Source organism: Mesitornis unicolor, unplaced genomic scaffold (genome assembly GCF_000695765.1).
Source record: "Mesitornis unicolor isolate BGI_N332 unplaced genomic scaffold, ASM69576v1 scaffold41289, whole genome shotgun sequence".
Taxonomy (NCBI): Eukaryota; Metazoa; Chordata; class Aves; order Mesitornithiformes; family Mesitornithidae; genus Mesitornis; species Mesitornis unicolor.
In genome coordinates this window covers 34,658-54,950 of record NW_010207551.1, presented here as the reverse complement: position 1 = coordinate 54,950, position 20,293 = coordinate 34,658, and the positions used below count along the sequence as shown (strand labels likewise).

General features: G+C 38.4%; 1 protein-coding gene across 1 annotated transcript; it reads right to left on the bottom strand.

Annotated features, from left to right (window-relative positions):
- Nucleotides 1-6,370: 6,370 nt before the first annotated feature.
- Nucleotides 6,371-19,084, bottom strand: LOC104546700 (M-protein, striated muscle-like; the record flags this gene model as incomplete). The annotated part of the gene is made up of 6 exons (XM_010192147.1): nt 19,036-19,084; nt 10,992-11,125; nt 9,468-9,587; nt 7,667-7,805; nt 7,339-7,496; nt 6,371-6,463 (listed from the first exon to the last, which is right to left on the bottom strand). Coding segments are annotated over exons 2-6 (617 nt in total), but the record flags the coding sequence as incomplete, so codon positions are not given.
- Between the last annotated feature and the right edge of the window lie 1,209 nt (nt 19,085-20,293).

Below are 20,293 nucleotides of genomic sequence, written 5' to 3'. Positions count from 1 at the left end.
CTGTGATTCTGTGATTCTGTGATATGTATTAGTAAATTAAACAGTGTTAGACAATGTCCCCAGAAACTGGATCTTGATCACTCTAATACTGATGTGTTAGAACAGCCCTTGACATGCCTTGGTGTGTGCCAACTCTCCAAAACTATTTCCAGACACAGGTCAGGAGGTAGCAAGGGTCCATTTCCAGAAAAGAGTCTGGATGTAGCTGCCCTGTCCAGAAGGACAAGAGAATTAGTCCATCCCGTGCCAGGAGGCCACTGTGACACAGGATGTGTTTCATTTGCTATGGCAAGCAAATTTCAGAAGTGCAGTTCCTAAGCACTAGTGGCAGGTATATGCCAGACCCTCCAGGAGGATGGTGCACACTTACATCTGACAGGGCACATTCTGGGAGAGCCATGCTGCACATGCTGATGAGGTGCTGATCCATCCCTGGGGTGGACATATTTTAGGCAGCTTACAGCACCTATATCATAACTGAGTGATGAACACTACCCCACTATTGCCGTATTAGGCCATTCCCTCACATAAGCAAAGTGTTACTTCAGGTTGCTTTGCTTTTGTCAAACCCAACTTAATTGCTCTTTAACATTGTGGTGTTGTTACAGAGCACTAACAACAATAACAGCATAACAATGTATCTTAACTGAGGTTAACTCTGATTAACTATCATTTTAAAATTGTCATCATCTGCTCTCAGTCTTGGCTTTGTTTTCCATTATTACAAAACAAACAAACATCAAATAAACAAACAAAAATCAGATAAAAACAGTCAACAGGAATTCATTTCTGTAAGAATTACACAGGATTTAAGATCTAAAGAGTGGTTTATCATTAACCACAAGGTGGCATAAAAATAATGCAGAAAATAGAAATATGTATTCTGAACAAAAGCAAGTTTGTGCTTGACCACTCAGAGCATCAGAAACTTAGGCGTGTAAGAACTGCAAAGCCATCTCCCTAAAATGAAGAATAGGAGATGGCTGATTAACTTTCCAAATTTATAGATATATCTGTGCTCATCTCAAAGACTTACTTTCTCATAAGGAACAGCAAAATACATCTCTTGACTAGATTTTCCTGTTTGTGTGGGTCTCCAAGGTAGACAAAAGACAATATGATCCAAAATGTCTCTAGAACAGACATGAGATTCGCAAAAGAGTTGTTTCTTTAGACCAGAAATTTCAATGTCTGAAAGCATCTATTTGACAGAAGTTAGCGATGGAGAGAGAATTCATTTTCTCAGAGAGAACAAAATAAAGAAGTTACTGACCAAATGACTGACCATGCTCTTACAACATCATTTGGTTTTATGAAGAGAACCAATGTACTTACAGTCACAATTCCCAGGTCGAGGTACTTTCTGCTGTTTTAAGAGGTCCTAACTACTCTACCCATTTTCTTGAAGTCACTGCTTTGAAAGCATTTTACAGTTCCTTGCTATGATCTCTAACCTGACTCTCCAGGAGATAAATCAATCCAGCTTAGATAGCCTAGTACTCAGTGGACACCCTTCAGATCTGGTAGTGGAACTGGGCACGGTTAGTGGGTAAGACCTACACAGTACACTTTTTTAATATACATTTTGAAGAAAGTTGGGCAGGATGGCAAGTCACATAAGGTCCCGACAGGTAATACTCAGACTGAGGATTATCCTAGAAACTATCTACTTCCCTGTGTGCTAAAACCCCTAGGTTTCCTAACTTGCACTGTAAAGTGTATTGAGTCAAGACCAGTTAGAAATTATATTTGAAGTACCCAGGAGGCAAGGTGTGGTCCCTCCAACAATTATTCTTGCATTATGATGGAGAACGTGTTTTCCAGCCTTTACAAAGGTCAGATAAAATACGCATAGAGTACATTTACAAAGCATGAAGTGTGAGTGCAGAGTTGTATGTGTCCCAAGGTACTAATACTTTTTGTGAAAATTAAATTGCCCGGTATCCACATGAGGTTCTGAAGTGCTAATGTTTGTGCAGGGAATATTCCCCAGGCAGATACATGTGTTTAAAATGCATATATTCATCCATCTGCCTAGAGTATATTTAAACGCAGGAGTTAAGAGTGAAATAACATTTTTGCCTGAATTGAAACACAATTCAGAGCATGTCAAGAACAGGAAGCAGAACATACTAAATTACACAGAGTTAAAATTGCCTCCTTTGAATTCAAATGTCAAAATTTTCAATGTTATGGCTACATGACATCAAAATGTGGAAATACTCTACAGGATTACCTTCTCATATACTGATTCTCCAGTCAGACTGAATCCAACTGATTCTATTTGTCTAGTTGGGTTTTGCTGAAGATGGGACCTCTGTAACGACATGGCCACTTCTTCAAGCTCCCAACCATTGCAGTTTATAGGGGACAGAGATGACAGGTCAGAAGGTGACAGACTATTTCATCTGGGGGCTGTTGTTTGCATTTCAGCAAGGAAAGAAAAGCAGAAGTACACTGTGCCTGCTGCCTATACACTCACTGGTACTGCATACCTGTGAAACCCTGGGAGTAGCAGTTTATCACCCTATCAACTCTACGCAGTTCAAAGGCTCTGCCAGAGGACTGCCTTTGCCGCAATGCCTCTACTCTGCCCTGCTTCCACCTACAGCGAGAGAAAGGGCAGGCCTCACTCTCTGTCTCTCCAGATTAAATCATCTCAAGCCTTTCTTGTCTAATCGAACTAAAATAGTGCTGTACTGTCCACACAGTGTCATCTGTTAAACGAGAATAGTTAGAAGAGAAGGTTCATTCAATTTTTAAGGTGTTGTTTTTTTTTTAAAGCAAGGCTGGTGGTACTGGAGCCCGAGCAGAGGCCAGCAGGTGTTACACTGCACTCTGCTGGCCCTGCCATGCAGCTTGGCTGATGCAGGCAAAAACCTTTTCTGCTGCAATTACAAGCACTTCTTAAATGATGACTTCATGAAACAGGAGAGGGCCCTAATAAAAGTCCAAATATTTCCAAACTTTGAGCCTTGTGTAGGTGGGACTGTGCACCTGCACAACACTGACAGAGCTCTGGAATACTAAACGTCCTTCCCTGCTCCTTCTACGGTGCAGCCCCCACCAGCTCACCTGCCTGACACAGGGATGGGGGCCAGGAACATACTGCTGTCCCCTCTGTGCCCAGCCAACACAGCAGGAAATGTAATACAGCCATTCACAGGTTCACAAGGCTAAGTGATTAATTTAAGGAGGCATCACAGTAAACAAACAAACAAATAAACAAAACCCGTGGCTAAACAAGTAGCAGTAACTAAGAAATTTAAAGTGTTATGACTTGTATTTACTAAGATATTCACTAAGGCAGAAAACATTTTGCAGCTACACTATAAAGCAATAGGGCATCCTCACCTTGACTACCTCTGATAGAGAAATCTTTTCTTGTATTATGTGTCTATCCATAGTTAAATTAGGTGAAATAAAGTAATACATTTTAAACAAACCCTCACATTCTCAAACAACTATCAATCACTTCAACTACCAGCAGCTTTCCCTGAAAGGATTCCTTATGGTCTCCCCTGAAACACCTCTCAGAAGTGAGATGAAAGATGAGATGAACCACTACCACAGTGCAGGCTGGCAATATCTCTTCTATAATTATGAGATGTGTAAAAAATATAATGAAACTCCAAAACCATTTTCTTTACTGCTCAGGGGAGACATTGAGCTCAACTTCACAATTGAAGAAACCTAAAAGGAGCAAGAAAGTGGAACTATATGATAATGATAGAACTGAATGGACGCAGAAAACGTGGTAAATTGAACACAGAGCATCATAAAAATATGAGACAGAGAAAAGAAAATTTTCCGAGTACTGCATAGGTTTATGAGCCCTGGAAGACAGCAAACAAGGAGGGATGAAATTGTGTCCAGTTACTACTTTAAGATAGGTGGCAAGGTGACGTTCTGGTTTTGGTGCCTCAAGAATTTTTCCACTGGGATCAAGGAATACTCACAGGCATAAATATCACACTTGCATCAGAAGGAAAAGTTCACTCCCCAAGCTTCACTAAAGTGCTAGAAAGGTAGCCAAGACATTCCAAGGCTGTTCTGAGTGGCTGCAGATCAGATGACACGCAGCTCAGCACTTTGGTATGAACAGCTGAGAAAAGCACAGAAGTGGATAGGTACAGCATCCCAATGGTTCTACTTCCCAGAAAAAACCCTCCAAATATAATAAACTCCAGATATACACACATTCATAGAGATGTATGGAAGACCACAGTTCATTGACACATTTGTATAAAATCATTAATAATGGATATATTTTAACCATTATCTATATATCCATTGTTTTCAATACAAGAAACACTTAGTACTAATAATGTACTACCAAAACATTCTTCCATTACCTACATGTTTATTTTCTGTCTTTTGGAGCAGAAAATATGGCTCGCGGCCAAATTTTGAAATAAAATAGATAAGTAATAAAGAAATAAATTTAAGGTTAGAAATTTTAATTTAATAAATTCTATAAATCTATGGTAAATAAATCGTAATTCTGTGTCTACTATCTTCCAGTATTCTTTGAAGTGGAGAAGGCAATCTGTGGGAGACCAGCCAGGCATGTTTAGGTGAAAAAAAGACCACAGTGCCAGACAGAATGAAAAAGAAACAGAGCAACTGTCTCTGGAGATGGCATCTTGGTTGAATGTGAGGGAGTCTGCATGAATACATACAGGTCTGGGACTGGGAAACAGTGGGTGATGATGGATGGGATGGTGAGAGAACCTGAGTGGGTGCCAGTAAGTGACTCTGTGGTATGTCCAAATAAATATGGCTGGGGCTTAACACTCTCAAAGCTGATTGTGGATGGGGTCTACATGACAGATAACTGGCACAGGAAAAAGAAAAAAAGCACCAAGGGGTTGTAAGCTATTAGTACCCTTCAGCCTGATGGTTACAGATGTTCAAAAAGTAGCATGAACACTGATTCTTAACTCTCCAAAAAGCCATTTACTCTCAAAATGTCACAAAAAGAACCTATGTACTGCATATACAACATCTGGAGTCACCATGCAGCTGCTCATGGACACTAACCAAGGAAAATAAACACAGTCTCTCACTTGCAGAAAGTCACCAAAGTTTCACCTCCTGACTGTCACTCTCGCACATTCAGACAAAGGAGAGCATTTTCCATTTTCCCTGCTGCAAGGGAGATGATTGCAGGATGACAACCTCTTTACATCTTTTAATCTCTTGTTCTCATGTCCAAAAGTAAAGTTGGCAGGAAAAATTAGCTGTCTTGAGACATATTATGGATACAGAGAGTGATCAGCAAGTTACCAATAGCCTGGGGTAGAAGACTATGAGCGTCTTAGAATCCTTGAGAAGCATTCCTTAAAAAGCAACAACATCATGGTGCTTGCTGACAGCCTCTGTACAGGGATATATTTCTCCCATCCTGAGCTAAGAAGAAGTGGAGAGCTGATCTGGTGTTTGTTGCAAGATGACAAAGGCAAGTAGTCCTTCCCAAAAACAGAAGGAATGATGCACTTTTTTTCTGTACTAATGCCACAAGGCTGTGCTCAGGGCTGCTTCCACTGTTGACAGATGGAGACAGGGTAGAAGATGAAATGTTTGGTTAACCAAGTGTTGGCCACAAATATTTCCAGCTGCTTCAGCACAGCTGATGCACATGTTCTGGAGAAATTAAAAGGGAAGTTTGCATCTCTATGCATTATTTTTCTTTTTAAATACTACAGTCATAAGTCTTTGGGTTTTAAAAAAAGCTTTTACCACATCATATGTAACATGCAATATTTCAATTATCTAGGACCATACAGGATTAGTTTTGGGTAGTTGTTCTGCTCAGGCATTTTCTTTACCACAAAGTTAACATCATTTTGAAAAATAAAATTGATTACATTAGAACCTTTAAAAAAAAAACTTCCTTACTTTTTGGAGAACAAGAAAAGGGAGATCAAAAAGTAAACAGAACCTGACATATAATAAAACAAATATCGACAACTGGGTATCCTTGCCCTGACCAGGTAAATTTTTGCTTACCTTAAAGAGCTTCATCGTGACAAGAACATAAAGTATACAGAAAATTTACCACTTTAAATGCAGAGATGTAATTCTATTTTTAAAAAGAACTATCATTCTTTCAGCTACTTACCTCTTTTTTCTATCTTCATGCAAATTACTGGAGTTAAATAATAGAAATAGACAATTTTTCATTTCATTTTCATGATCTAATATTCAGCTACCTAGTGAACCTTCTCTAGCCTAAATGTAAGTGCCAGCAGAGAAGTGTGCTGAATTTAACAGCTCTCTTGCAGTCATTGTGTGTTTTTAGTTGCACTTGATATAAAATACTTTGTGTAGAGTATAAAAAACTGCTGTATTCCCCATAATAATTTACCTGTTTATATGCAACACATGTACTCCATATTTGTTTTCAATTCTGTACTTTACTGGATCACTTGCAGGGGTAATCAATTCCTCATTTTTGTACCTGACAATCAAAAAAAAAATGAACTCATTAATATCAGCTACTATTCACTGCATTAATTTAGTAAATTTTTACATCCACATACCATTTACTATCATCTGAGCTCTCTCTATAAATCTTCTCTATATACAGAGTATTTTCCAGTATGCCTGGATAGATACACATTCGGCCATAGAGACAAACAGGGAGAATCATTGCAGTAAGAAAGTGGAAAAAAATTGTGCACCCAACTGGAAGAGCAGTAAAGAGAAGATGGCATGGGACTTGAACTTTCTGGCCAGCTAGCCCTGACAAAAGATGGGAAGCAAACTTTGTCTTGGATCATGGTAAAGCACTTCAGCACAAACAAAGGAAACAGCAACAGGATTATGCCTCAGGTTAGATATTCACAGTCCAGCCTGGGGCTCTCACATATGCAGGACAGCACTTATCTGGAGAGCAGGGCAGCTTCAGGGATGTTACACTAACATCCCCCTCAACAGAGGCCAACACAAAGTGAACGAAGAAGTAGCCCATGACAATAGTGGTGGTGTGCAAGTTTACCCAGGCTTAAGAAGTAGCCTGTGAACTCTGTGCATTTTGCTATTTGCTACTTCATCATCAGGGAATTCAATGGCCAAAAAGACTGGAATGCCTTGCACAGTCTGCCTTCTGAAATACTTGAGTTTGCTTCTCATACTGCACAGGGCCATTCAGCAAGCTGTCCTCCCACTCCTTCCATGGCCGTATCAACTGCCACAATCCAGCACATCTATGGGGATTATAAAGGGGGTTTAACATAGCCATTATGTATGTGACACTTATCAGTTATGACATAACTTCCAAATGAAAAAAGCTTAGCAACATTTTTAGAGAGCTAGGAAAGGCCAGTCTCTTACCATTGTACAACAGGAGTGGGAAATCCTTGTACAGTGAAGCAAAGGCTCACAGACATCTTTTCCCAGACAGTGTGAGACCTCAGGCGCACTAGAATTTCAGGAGCTTGACTTATAGTTTCCTCAACAGCATGTCTTTCCAGAGCCATATTTTCTTCTACCTATTAAGCACACGAAAAGAAAAGAAGCATCTAGCACTTAAATGGGGTAGAAGATCTAATCTTAAATCCACAAAATTAAAAGATGCTACATCACTATTGGTATTTGAAACACTGGCCTAAATTTCAGTATAATTCTGCTTGGATAGGAACAAAAAGGTTTAGCACTGTACCATCCTTTGTATAGCAAGTCTATCCAGATGTTCTCTAGCACGGTGCCTGGCTGTGTGAATCTCTTTTTCCAAAGCAGATAACTCACTGGCAAACCGGATCCTTTTCTCTTCACTTGCATGAGACTTTTGTTCATGAGTCCTGTAGAAGAAGAAAAAATATCGAGTAATGAATAGGAAGCTTTAAGATTGTCATTCATACACATTAGGCAACTGAAGGCTCTGAAACCATATCAGCAAGATGCAAAATCTAGTTTAGGAATTGTTTTTAGAGTCTATCTGTCTACCCTAATGAGCATGTGAAATGAATGTGAATTTTCCTTCATTTTCTTTCCCCCTTTATACGTGGTGCCATAGCTTGAAAGCTGACCTGGTCACTTTGACATGGTACCCCACAGTCTTAGTCCTCTGGTAATCAAGATCAAGAACCTGTCTGGCTTCCCTTTGGCCCCTAGTTTTCCTTCCCAGGGACACAAGAAGGCAAGGCAGTGAATGCATGTTGTGTGCCTGTTCACATTCTTATAAGAGTTGAGACTCGCTATGGTGTGCCCTAAGCTCTAGCACTTGGGAAGTTCTGCTGTCTCCATGGGCTGAATCAGTTGACCTCACCTGAAACATACAGACCAAGGAGTTCACAAGGCTTTGATGAACCGCTGCATGCAAAATATCTGTCCTTGGACAGGGATGAGCTGGTTATAGAAACTACCAGGAAAAGACAACCTTTTGAGAAATCTGTGGGCTGTTTCCTGAAAATACAACTCCATAGATTTTTCAGAATTCCTAAAAAGAAAGCCCCTTGTAAATGTTTTTAGGAGGAGCTAGCTCAAGCTCCTGCATTTATGCTGATTCAGTAAGCAGCCTATGTTACTCTTTGCCTTGCCTGTTGGACAAAAGAAGGGAGCTGAGTATCAGAAGTTTCTAATGTGGCTGTCCTTATATATTATGGCAAGCCTCTTAAAACGTAACCCAATATTCTGTGAAGCAAATAAGACTTGCATGAGATTCAGTGAACAGTAGATCAAGATGTTATTTGTCTGATATTTTAGAAGTATTTATTTGTACCATATCAACATATTTTAAATACCAGGTTTGTTCTGCCATGCATTGTTTTATATTGTTAAAATTTAAGACAGTGTTTAAAAAAATACAGTGTACAAATAAGTTTGATTTCCCTAGAACATTCTGTTTCTAGGATATATATTTCAAAACAGTCAAAGTACAAGAACAATATGAGTGTATATGATTCTCGCAACACATTTTCTACAAACAAGGCAGAATTTGTTCTTGTAGTGAAGAATCTTTATGTCTTCGGTGCAGTCACTGTACAGCATGGCAGAGCAGAAACAGTTGAATTCACTAACAGGAATATTGGCATCAGTATACTGATGACAGTACAGTATATTACTATATGACTTAAAACCAAGGCTGTAACTGAAACATGACAGTAAGCCCTCTTGGTATTAAGGAAGAACTCAAAATATTTAAACTGATCCAAACTAGAAATTCAGGACTAGTCGAGTAGGTCTGCTCAAAAATGAGTTTTAGATCCCAGGCAGATTCTAATTTATTTTGGTTTTAAAACTGTTTTCAAGAGTCAGAGTGTGGATTAGGGGAACAACTCTGGGTTGAAATATGAGACTGAAAGTGACACCAGTCATTTAGTATTTCAGCCAAAATAGATTAGTGAAGAACAGTAACAGAGAAGCCTCCAGTCTTGTCAACTCTGAAAAGAGCCCTGCAAAAGAGTGATACTAAATGGGACCACAGCCACTACACAGGTCAGATGAGACCAACAGAGCTTTACCTTTTCCTGGATTCTTGTATTGCTTCATGAGCCAAGGTGCGTGCTCTTCTGGCACAGAGTCGGCACGTCGTTTTTCCCAAGCCAGATGATTCATAATAAGCAGCCTGTCTGGAAGCAGCCCTTCAAATATGAAAGACATTATTATAACCCAGCAACTCTGGTAAAACATGAACTCACAAAAGTCAAAGAAATTACTTTAAATGAGCTGAACACCATGACTGAGCACTGTTGAGTGAAAAATCGACTTTGCATTTCTCACTAACTGCACTAGGGTGCTGATTCTCACTTGTCCTTCAAGGGCTTTATGTCCATCATGTGTCATTGGGGATCATTAGGCATTTTTTTTTCATTCAGTTCTATTAAATTTATACTTACTTCAATCTCCAATCATTCAAGTGCTATGATAGCGTTTCAGTGAACCACAAGGGTACCAGCCTGTCTAACACACAAATTAGAATTGCTATAGTATTGTCTATTTCTAAATTTTCCTGCCTTTCTATACTTCACATAACCTTCTGCATAAACTCTCCTCATTCATAAGGGAAGCTGGACAAGCAAGATAGCTAACTAGGGATCTTAAATACTGAGGAGGGAGGACAGTGGTTCTTTAGCAACCAAGATGCAAAGCTCCAGGCTTTGAGATACAAAAAAATGTGTATCTTGTGGCTGAAAATCTGAGATTTCACATGAGAGGAGATAAACCTTTGTTTAATTGAGAGGAGAGGAGATTTCTCGCCAATACTCATATTTCTCATATATTGAGAATTTGAGAACATATATTTGAGAATATACTATTTTCTCAAATATTCTCATATTTTTATTCTCATATATTTGAGAATTCTCTCAGATTTATCTCTGAGATTTCATGAGGAGATAAACATTCATTTAATTTTAAAAGAGGGAACTGAATGACAAAAGCTATAATTAGGTATAGCTAACTTCAGAACAAGGAATAGCCTCATGTCACACAGAAGAACAGCTAAAAAACTGTTTCTATAATTTACAGTAAAATTCATGACAGTTTTTTTTAAGTCAGAGCTTTAGTTGGAGCCTAAAAGGAAGAAGTTTCAACTTGGAGGTAGTAAACAGGTCAGATCTTGAGCTAAAGTGTCTGTGTAGGTGAGTTGCAACATAGCTAGAAAGTCTAGATATGCTGGTGAGAGACTATAGACAAGGAGAATCCCTATGGAAGGAAGTGGCAAACTACCATTCTCAATAAATTAATTTTTTTGGGTGCACAGGGGAAAGCTAAATATCTTGATTCTAAGAACTGATTACCCATTATGGAAACTTCTCTATGCTCCGTATCTGAAATGCACGTGTCGTTGTTCAGACAGTTGTGCTATCACCTGATGACTCCTTGATCACCACATACCAGAGCAGGCCAAAAACTAAATCAGAGTGTCTTACCACTTTTTTCCCATGAAACTGAGTATTGTAGTCTCTATAGAAATGCAGCTTTCCTGAATAGAAAACTGATTCTATGATTCTATCCCAGTGAAACCAGGACAACATGGCACTTACTTTCTTGCTGCATATTCCTCAAGTACATATCTTGTCTGAATGTTGCGGTAGGACTGATCAAAGTGCTTGTGCCTCCTCTGGTAAAACGGCACCGCTACTGACGACATGCTTCAGTTTGTTACAATCAGTAATTCCTGCAGAGAATGAAATCACATTTAGTCATATATTTCAGACGCTTACATTTGATATTTCTTGGTAAGTAGACATCCGTGTGTACATGTACAAATGTATAAAATTCCATCAATTTATGACAAATAGAGCCATCAATGATATACATGGGTAGCTCAGGCTGTATCTTATCAGCCACACAGTGTGAGCTCTGGAATCATAGATGATAAAGCAGGAAGATAATTTTTCAGATCATTTTTCACCTTCTTTGCAGATGCCATTTAACATCTCAATAGAAATTTCCAGGGATGGAAATCTGACAGCTTTTTGGGCATTTTTAGATGTTTCAGCTCTCCGCTCTTCAAACCTTTTACTTTGTCCTTTGTTGTAATTTATGTTCACTGTTTCCTGTCCAATTCACCATGACGACAAAAAATAGACTCTATTCACCCACTTTTGCAGCAGCCTGTTGAAGATGTTGTTCACATCTCCTTTCAGCTCTCCTGCTTAAACTAAACAAAGCTAGCTCATCCAATCTTTTCTCATAGATTATTTTTTCTATTTTTTTAGTCATTCTAGTTGCCCTCCTTTGAACTTTCTCCAAAGCATGGCATAGTTTGATCAGTATTTGGATAGAAGGTTCTCAGAATCGTTCAGGGAGCTCCCAGAAGCAGCGTGGGTAGGAAGAGCATGTTTCCCAATGAGTTGGAGATAAGCAATTTCACAACCACGACATTAAAAGAACCCAGAGTTGTCCACATCCTTTTGTGCTCATTAGAAATATGATGACAACTTATGCCAAAAGTGGGGAATATTACCAGCCACGTCCTGAGCAGTTGCCAGCTTGTGTAACTATAGTCTGCTGAACAAGTCCCATTTACAGTCTCAGTTGGATACAGGACTCTTCACTCCTGGCCCACTTGGTCTAAACAGTGGTGAGGGATTCCAGAGGGCAACTGAATAGCCAAGACCTCTCCCATGAGATGGCTGCACTTCAGTGACAACGGAACCAATTTCCCAATATAAAGTCTGTAAAGCAGCTTGGGCCAAATCCTGGAGTTTTTAGTCAGGCAAATTCCTGCAATAATATTTAATTTCCTCCTGATAGGTAAGGGAAGCATTCCCATTTTTATACTCTTATGTGGGTTGCAGTCTGTGAGCTCTGCTCCAGAAGCTGGGGCATAAGCAGAGGCATGGTCTGGGACCCACCTCAGGAGTACCCATGGGAAATGAAACAACACTAGCTCATCCAGGGGTCATATCAAGAGAGTGTCAGTCTCCTGGGGTCAGCAAAAGGACCTGACTGTCCCTGCCCAGCCTCTTCTAGGGCTTCCCACTGCCCCACTCATCACTAGGATCCCATTTCAGCCCCCCAGGGCCATCACCTCTGCCCCAACAATGCTGCAGTAGGGCTAGTCTCCAGCTCCTCACAGTCCAGCCCTGCCTGGCCATGGGCCCTACCAAGAACCTGCCAATGATGGAAATCTCAGATCCACACCCAAAGTCTATATTTGTCACAAAAAGTCCCATAAGTAGGCAGCTTCATGATGTGTATAAAATGAAAGCTCATAAGGGATTTGAATAGAAACCTTATAAACTCATTAGATACAACACGAGCTCCTCTTAATTTTAAAGGCACTGGCACTGACCAGTTTTAAGCCATGTTCTATTTCTTATCAAATATTAGAGATATGTGCTTTGGGGACAAAAATGAGCAACATCCATGTTAAAATTCAACCAATTACAGTTTCAGAAAAAAAATGTGGTTTCTGGTAGAATAAGACCTAGTTCAAAATTGAAGAAATTCAATCACTGTGTCATGGTCAACTTTCAAATTCCATGTATTTCTTTTTCATTAATCTTTTTACATGCAATCAATGTACTTTCATAAAATATTTCTGAAAATAGGTTCCTAAATGTTTATTACTTATTCTGAAAGCAATGATGTTTTCTGTCACATAATAGAATTTTTACTAGTATCTCATGTTTTGAAAAATCATTTTGCAAAATCCTTATTTGAGAATGGGAAGAAGTGATAAAACTGTTGAAAAATTACAGATATGATCAAGACTTCTGCACAAATTTTTAAAGTGTTACTTTTTAATCTTTTTTCCTAACCGTATTACTAGCCAGATTGTATATACAGAAGAAAACATTTTCTACATTTCATTGCACCAATTTATTCTTGAAAAATGTGAGCTGGACTTCTTATAAATCATGTCATATTTTTAGAAAGAAGAATGTAAGATGATTCAAAGAAAGACTGTAATTCTTCATTTAGCAAGTCACTTCATTTTATTTCTTTGTTTGGCAATTTTGCCTGAACTGTATAAAATTAAACCCAAATAAATTTTTTAAAAACCTTTGTTTTATAGACTAAGAAATTGAAACTTTAAACATTATATAACACCTGTAAACACTATATTCCCAGCATACAGTATTTACCAACAAAAGGAAATGCTTATTATTAAATACTATAATAGATTCCATCTGTGTCTGATGGTTAGTTTCAGGTATTCAAAAGCTGAGTCAGATGTCCCCAAGTCATAACATTCTCACATCAGCTAGTTTTAGTTTTCTAAGAAAAAGGTCACTGCAGGAGAAGACAGTAGATATATTTAATAACAGATACAGCCTATTAAAAAAAGACTTGAGATCTAAAGAGATAAGTTTTTACAATTTATCACCTGACAGCTTCATCTTCTGCATAACCTACAGTTACCTTTTCAATCCTTTTTCAAGAGATATGAGAATGATAAGTCACACGTTCAGGAATGAGAGCTTTAGGCAATATAGCAGACACTGCATGACAAAAATAAAACAAGTCTACAACATTGTTATGGGACAGCAAAGAAATATATTACCACATTTCTAGAGAAATAAGAAACTTAACGCAATCCAAGTTCGTGCAGCACCTTGCAGAGATGTCAGCTTACTTAGGTGTCCTCATGCAGTGCTGAGCTGACATGGATCTATTAACTCATCATACAGCACATCATCTTAGTTGTATGAACACAGTTACACAGAGCCATGAGCAGCCTTGGCTCCTCCTAGTTTTGGTATCTGTACATGACATTATGCTATACCTGCAGACAGCAAATACTGTTTTACTTCCTGCTGTGTAACTGTGTGACTATTGTGTATATGACATTTTACTACCCCCAAGTTTGTATGTTAACTGGACAGTTAATGGTATAATGTTCCCTCTTTTCTATTTTTAATTAGCCCTTTCACTTAAATGAAGGTGCAAAGGGCAAACCCATAGATTAAGCTGACTCAGCTGTTAAGTGCTACTCATGTTTACGTGTGGCCCCATTAAATAATTCTATGAATTTATCAACATGCAATTTATGTGTTGCTATGTATATAACTCCCATTGAGATCTGACGTCTAAGGGTTTCAGAGTTATGTCCACGTGTCTGGATGGATCACAGTCTGAGTTAGTTTCATTTTTAAAATAGGAGAAACCATCTTTGCCATTTATAGTTTAGCCATTCCCACTAAACATAAAACTTACATTTTAATTATTATATCTTGTTCTATCAATCAGCACTCAGGGTTTCTCAAAATTTGGGTTCAGATATTTTTCACATTTACCCAAACACTCTCAGAATAGAAAAAAGCATAGCCATCCACTCCCAGCTTCCACACAACCAATTAACTGAGCTTCTTAGCAGTCAGACTCATTTTGCCTTCTGTTAACACAGAGGGGAGCTGCCTGGCAAGAATTCCAAATACAATAATCATCAGTTAATTACAATGATGCTTGCAGAGTATGTATTTAATACTTAACAGTGCTGCAAAGACGAGTGTACGAGGAGCAAAGTCACAGCCCCATTGTAAAACCAGCTTCAGCAGAGTTTACAAAGTATTTAGGGTACTTTGAGTTCATGATAGGAGAAGTTTCTGTTTTTTCCCAAGGAACAATGTGTTGACTGCTCTCGTTTTACACTGTGCCTGTTTTCTGAGTTTTACACTGATACGCACTTATGTGAGATATTTGAAATATATACAAATCTTTAGTCAAATAACTAACAGAGTTAGATATCTGATATGCAGATGACAGCTTAATCCCATTGAATTTATCAATTTAGATGAACCAAGATTTTATTACTGGCAGAGGCAGAATACCTAATTATACTGGCATGTCAATTGGTGACAATGACCCAACAGCAAGGTGCAGGCAGTGGTCTGGCAGAGGCATTGGGGAAAAAAAAATTCTCAATGGGAAATTGAAAATTCAACCAAAAAATGCATAAATAGGCCAAGAGAAAGACAAGTTATTTGTAACAAATTAAAAAGCAAATATCAAGTTTTTGTTCACCAAGTTCTACTGGTATGTGACAGTAAGAGCTAAAGAGATCTTGCTGAAATACATGGCCTGTGTGTCAAAAACAACTCTTGAACTTCACCCAGACAGATCCTATTAACATTCCTGGATTTCAAAAAAAATACCTATTGTTAGAGGACAAGATGGTCCTAAAACACTCAGTCTCTCATCTGACCTTTATTTCTTTGGTGGAATACAGCACCATTGTACTCCTACTTTATTATTATTATTATCATTATCATCATCATCATCATCATCATTATTCCTGTTTATTTCTATGACTGTAAATTCTGGGGACATCAGCAGGACTTAAACTGCTAATCTATGTTCTGTATGAACCCCTCAGAAAACTAACCCAAACAAAAATATTGTCAGATAAAATGCCCTTAATGCCCTCTACAATGATATAAAACATAAATTATTTCAACTGCTCAAATCAGTTAATACAAATATATATTTTCACACGCTTAGTAGAATGTATATAACAATTTACACTTGGTTATGAGCAAAAGGCAGAGTTCTTAAGCCAGGATACGCATAGTTTCCTGACATAGTAATACTGATCTGAATAGAAAGCAATCATCTAGGACCACGTGACAAGGGGACACATTCTTGAGCAGCAAAGGGTCTGATATAGACATTGTTAGTTTGATAAGTGAGTTAATTTAAGAATTAAAGGGCAGGCAGTAAATTTGAGCATGATCACTCACACAGCCTCATAGAGCAGGCACACAACCAAATAAATTGATGGATGGGACTGACAGATGCCATGTGAAGGAGAACATGGTAGTGCCCACCGTAGATAGACAATTTGCATTCCTAGGCTCAGGAGGCTCCTGTCTTGAGTAATGCACTATACAGCATGTACTTTCTCTGCCTGACCTGTCTGTCAGTGCTATACCGTGCAGCATGCACTTTCTTTGTCCTTGCATCTCTGCCCTTGTCCATCTCCATAAGTGCCAAAACTGATTCACAGGGTCTTGCCTGCCCTCACATAGCCTATCTTGCTCATTCTGGCTGCAAGATCAGTACATCCTGTTTCTACACATGTATCCTCATTCTTGATCTTCCTCTCTATCTCATCTTTCTTGAACATCTTTGATCATTTGTATTGACTTGAGTCCCATGATGTAGGCGTTGTTTCCTCTACCTGTCTGTAGTTCTGCTTGTTGTTTTCCGCATTGATAAAAGTTAAATGTTTTTAGGAAGCCCTGTTTTGCTAATTTATACTTTCATTTTATTTATCTGATAAAATATATTTTTATATTTACCTATATTTTTATATTTACCTATATACTACAATGAAAGATAATAGAAAAAAAAAAAAGGAAAAATCAACCCAGTTTCTAGTTTTCAGTTGCTTCTAATGACCAGTTTAAAGAATTTCCATATTGCCTCAGAAAACATGTGGTCCTTTCCAGATGGTTATGTCAATCCTGTAGAAATTGCAGTAGATAGGAACATTTTCCCCCAGAAAACTAACTTTGGTGGAAATTCTGGTAGAACCAGAGTGAATTATCATGCAGCTCATAGACATTGCAGTCTAAAGCAGAATGGGAAGTAGAGGATCTGGTAACATCTTCCCAATTTTTGTAATAAACTTTTAAGATGGTATTATGTCTCTCCACTTTTTTATCTTTGTGTGTATGTCTGTATTTGGATCTTACACAGAAAATTATGTTCTGTGTATGGAAAAAGATGATCTTAAAAAAAACCACACAATCTACTTTCATTTTAAGATACATCTGTCTTTCCATTGAAGACGTTTTTTCCTTCTGCATAATAAGAATTCAGTTATAACTTTTTGACAATGGAATAAAAATTATTCTGAAATTTAAAAACTATGTGAAATTTAAATTTGCTTAAATGTATGGAATTGCAGACATTACTTAGCAAGCTTTGAGATTCCTTGTCTTTCCTTTTCTGACATCTTTAGCTACATCATAGCTACACTTTACTGGTCATACCTTCTTTGTATAGGGATAGCATTGGCTTAGTTTCACAAATTGGTTTTATTTATTTTTTATACAGAAATCTTGTGGACTTTATGCATTACTCTTCTCATTAAACCTAAAAATTGAGTTCTCTCATCAATTTCTAGTCACCTGAATGTCCTACAAAGTAACATTTTCAAGCAGCTGATGATGCTGACCATCACAGATGGGTCTATTCTTTATTAATAATTTCATATGTTTTGAATGAGCAGACTTTTAACAATTCACTATATCGATTATTCTGCTTACAAAGACATACAGGTGGATTAAATAGTTTAATGAAATCATTTGGCTATATCACATGTATTATTAGTTAGAACACACACCTTGACCTTGTAATAGTCCCTGAATGGTTTTATCATCCTCTAGCCATAGCAGTTAGTGAGGACACAATCTGGAATATATCATGGGTGGTCATGGTCATGGTCATAGCCACAACCCTCGATGGAGATAACCACCAGCTACGCTCTGCAGCAAATAGGTATGAGGCAGAGCTTTAGGCACCCTTTCCTCAAGTGAGGTCATTGTTGTGGAAGGGAGCACCAGCTCCTGTGTTGTTGTGAGTCTACAAAATGTAATTTTGGCTTTTCTATGACTCTTATGATAGAAGGCAGTGGAAGCCCCCAGTTTGACTTCTCTTGCTATATCCATGTTATAAGCTATAATGTGTAGTCCAGAGAGACTGGACTGTTCTGTAGACGCTTTCTTAGGAATTCATGATCTTACATGATTTGGAATTGACATAGGCTCTATTTTACCACATTGAGTTGAAACTTTGCCATCCTAACAGTCTAAATGTACAAACTGTCACAACATGTTCCCACAGAGTTTTAAGATTTCCCTTCACTTTCTGAGTGTACTACGTCCCTTCAGGTGGACAGCAAGGAATATGAGACAGTGAGATAGTGAAAGTCAGTGACTTCCCATTATGCTAACCTTCATTATCCTTGATTACGAAAATGGCTCACAGGTATTATCAACACAAAGGCATAGTTTCAAGAGCATGAACATGACTTCCCAAGACTCTATCAGTGGTATTTAGCTGGAATTTTCATGTGGCACAGAACACAACACATAGCCTAAAGCAACACAGACACCAGAAATGCGTCTTCTGCAGACATGTACTTGAAAGTATGGTAGATGAAAAACAAAAGTAAAATTTTTTGTCCTAGCTACATCCTATTCTTCAGCATGCCAAATAATTTTGCCACCTGCTATAGGATTTTATGCTTATCTATGCCCATACTTCAGATAAATCATGTTTTGTCTCTTCATACAGTATAAGCACACAAGAAAGCGGTATTGCCAATATATATGCAATTGGAGAAGCACGTATACCAATAGAGCTACAGGTTGGTATAATATAGTTCTTTATATGCAGAAACAAACAGAGGAAATGTAATACACAATAACATCAAGCTGACTACGCACAGAATAAGACAATTCTACTTTACTATTTTGTTTGTCTTTTCATAAATCAATCCGTGTCCTGCTTATTGCTTGTTTTCTCCAAGGAAAGCAATTTATTTCTTACAGAAAAGCACCCAACACCTTCCCACAATCACTCCCCTTTGTTCTGAACAGAAAAACCTAGACGAAAAAATGGACTTACCGAGAGATACAGAAAAACTGCAAAGCAGAGAAGACGACCAGTCTTTCCCAGCTTAGTAAACTCTGGCTGAAGAAAATAAAAATAATTCCCCTCTCTAAAGGCTACTGCCCCTTCACTCCCATTTAAGGGCAGATGCAATGCTATATTTAGAACCAACCAAGTGATTATCCCATAACTGAGGTCAGCTTAATAGGCAATAAGAGTATGAAATAAAGGCAGAAGTAAAGCTCTACCCCATATGCAGCTTTATACAGTATTTTAATAAAATATAGACCTCATCCCTAAAAAAGCAGGCTTTTCTGTGCAGTTTCTCTTCCCAGTGACACCAAGCACATGGGAAACAGTTTAATGTCAGAAAACAGTTTAAACTTTTTATTTAGAAATGACTGAAGTTTTAAAATAATCAGTAGCTTAGGAGACCAGTGATGAGACGTAAACTCCAGAATCTTTTTAGTAAAGACATGAGATCCCCTTGGTGCCTCAGGCTGTAAAATGAGCCTCCCCGTTGCCTCCTTAAGAGCTCTCTGGATTGGAGAACATGGCTGCAACATGTGAAGGCACAGCAACTATATAAAAAGCCTGTTAACATGGATTTAAAGAATGTCCAGTCCCTACTTATTATTTGTGTCACCAGTCAGCCTGAGAGAGATTTATCTGTGTCTTGTAGATAAAGTACAAGGAATAGATAAAGTACAAGGAATACACAGAGAGGCATATACTGGCAGAGGAAATAACACAGCCAAAGCACTCAGTTCTGTGAGACCCTTATGGTCCCTGATTACTAACAAATAAAATGGAGGTTTAGTGCCTGTAAGGGTCCTAGATATCTATTCAGAAGCTCCAAGACACCGCTGTGGTGGCTCTGCAATATCCAGATGTGATGGGGTAGCAGCACTTGCTCTGCAGAGCTGGTGAGCATGGGCTCAGTCACTGCCCCACTCTGGTGGTGTGCAAACCCATAGGGATTTGTCCTGGGATGGGATGGGAAGGGAAGGGAAGGGAAGGGAAGGGAAGGGAACTCTGACAAGACTTTGTGACAAGTGTAAAGAAATAGTCACATTCTTCTTATTCTGCCTAGAAATAAGGACAGCATGTTTGGGAAAACCTGGCTATAGGGCAGACTTTAACATAGCTCATGACTTGGCCCACAATGATTCAAATATCCAGTCAGTCAGCAACATACAGTAAGTAGGGAATTCATTTATATTCAAAGTACTTTAAAATAACAAGATCTATTTTCAATTTAGTTATACAGCAA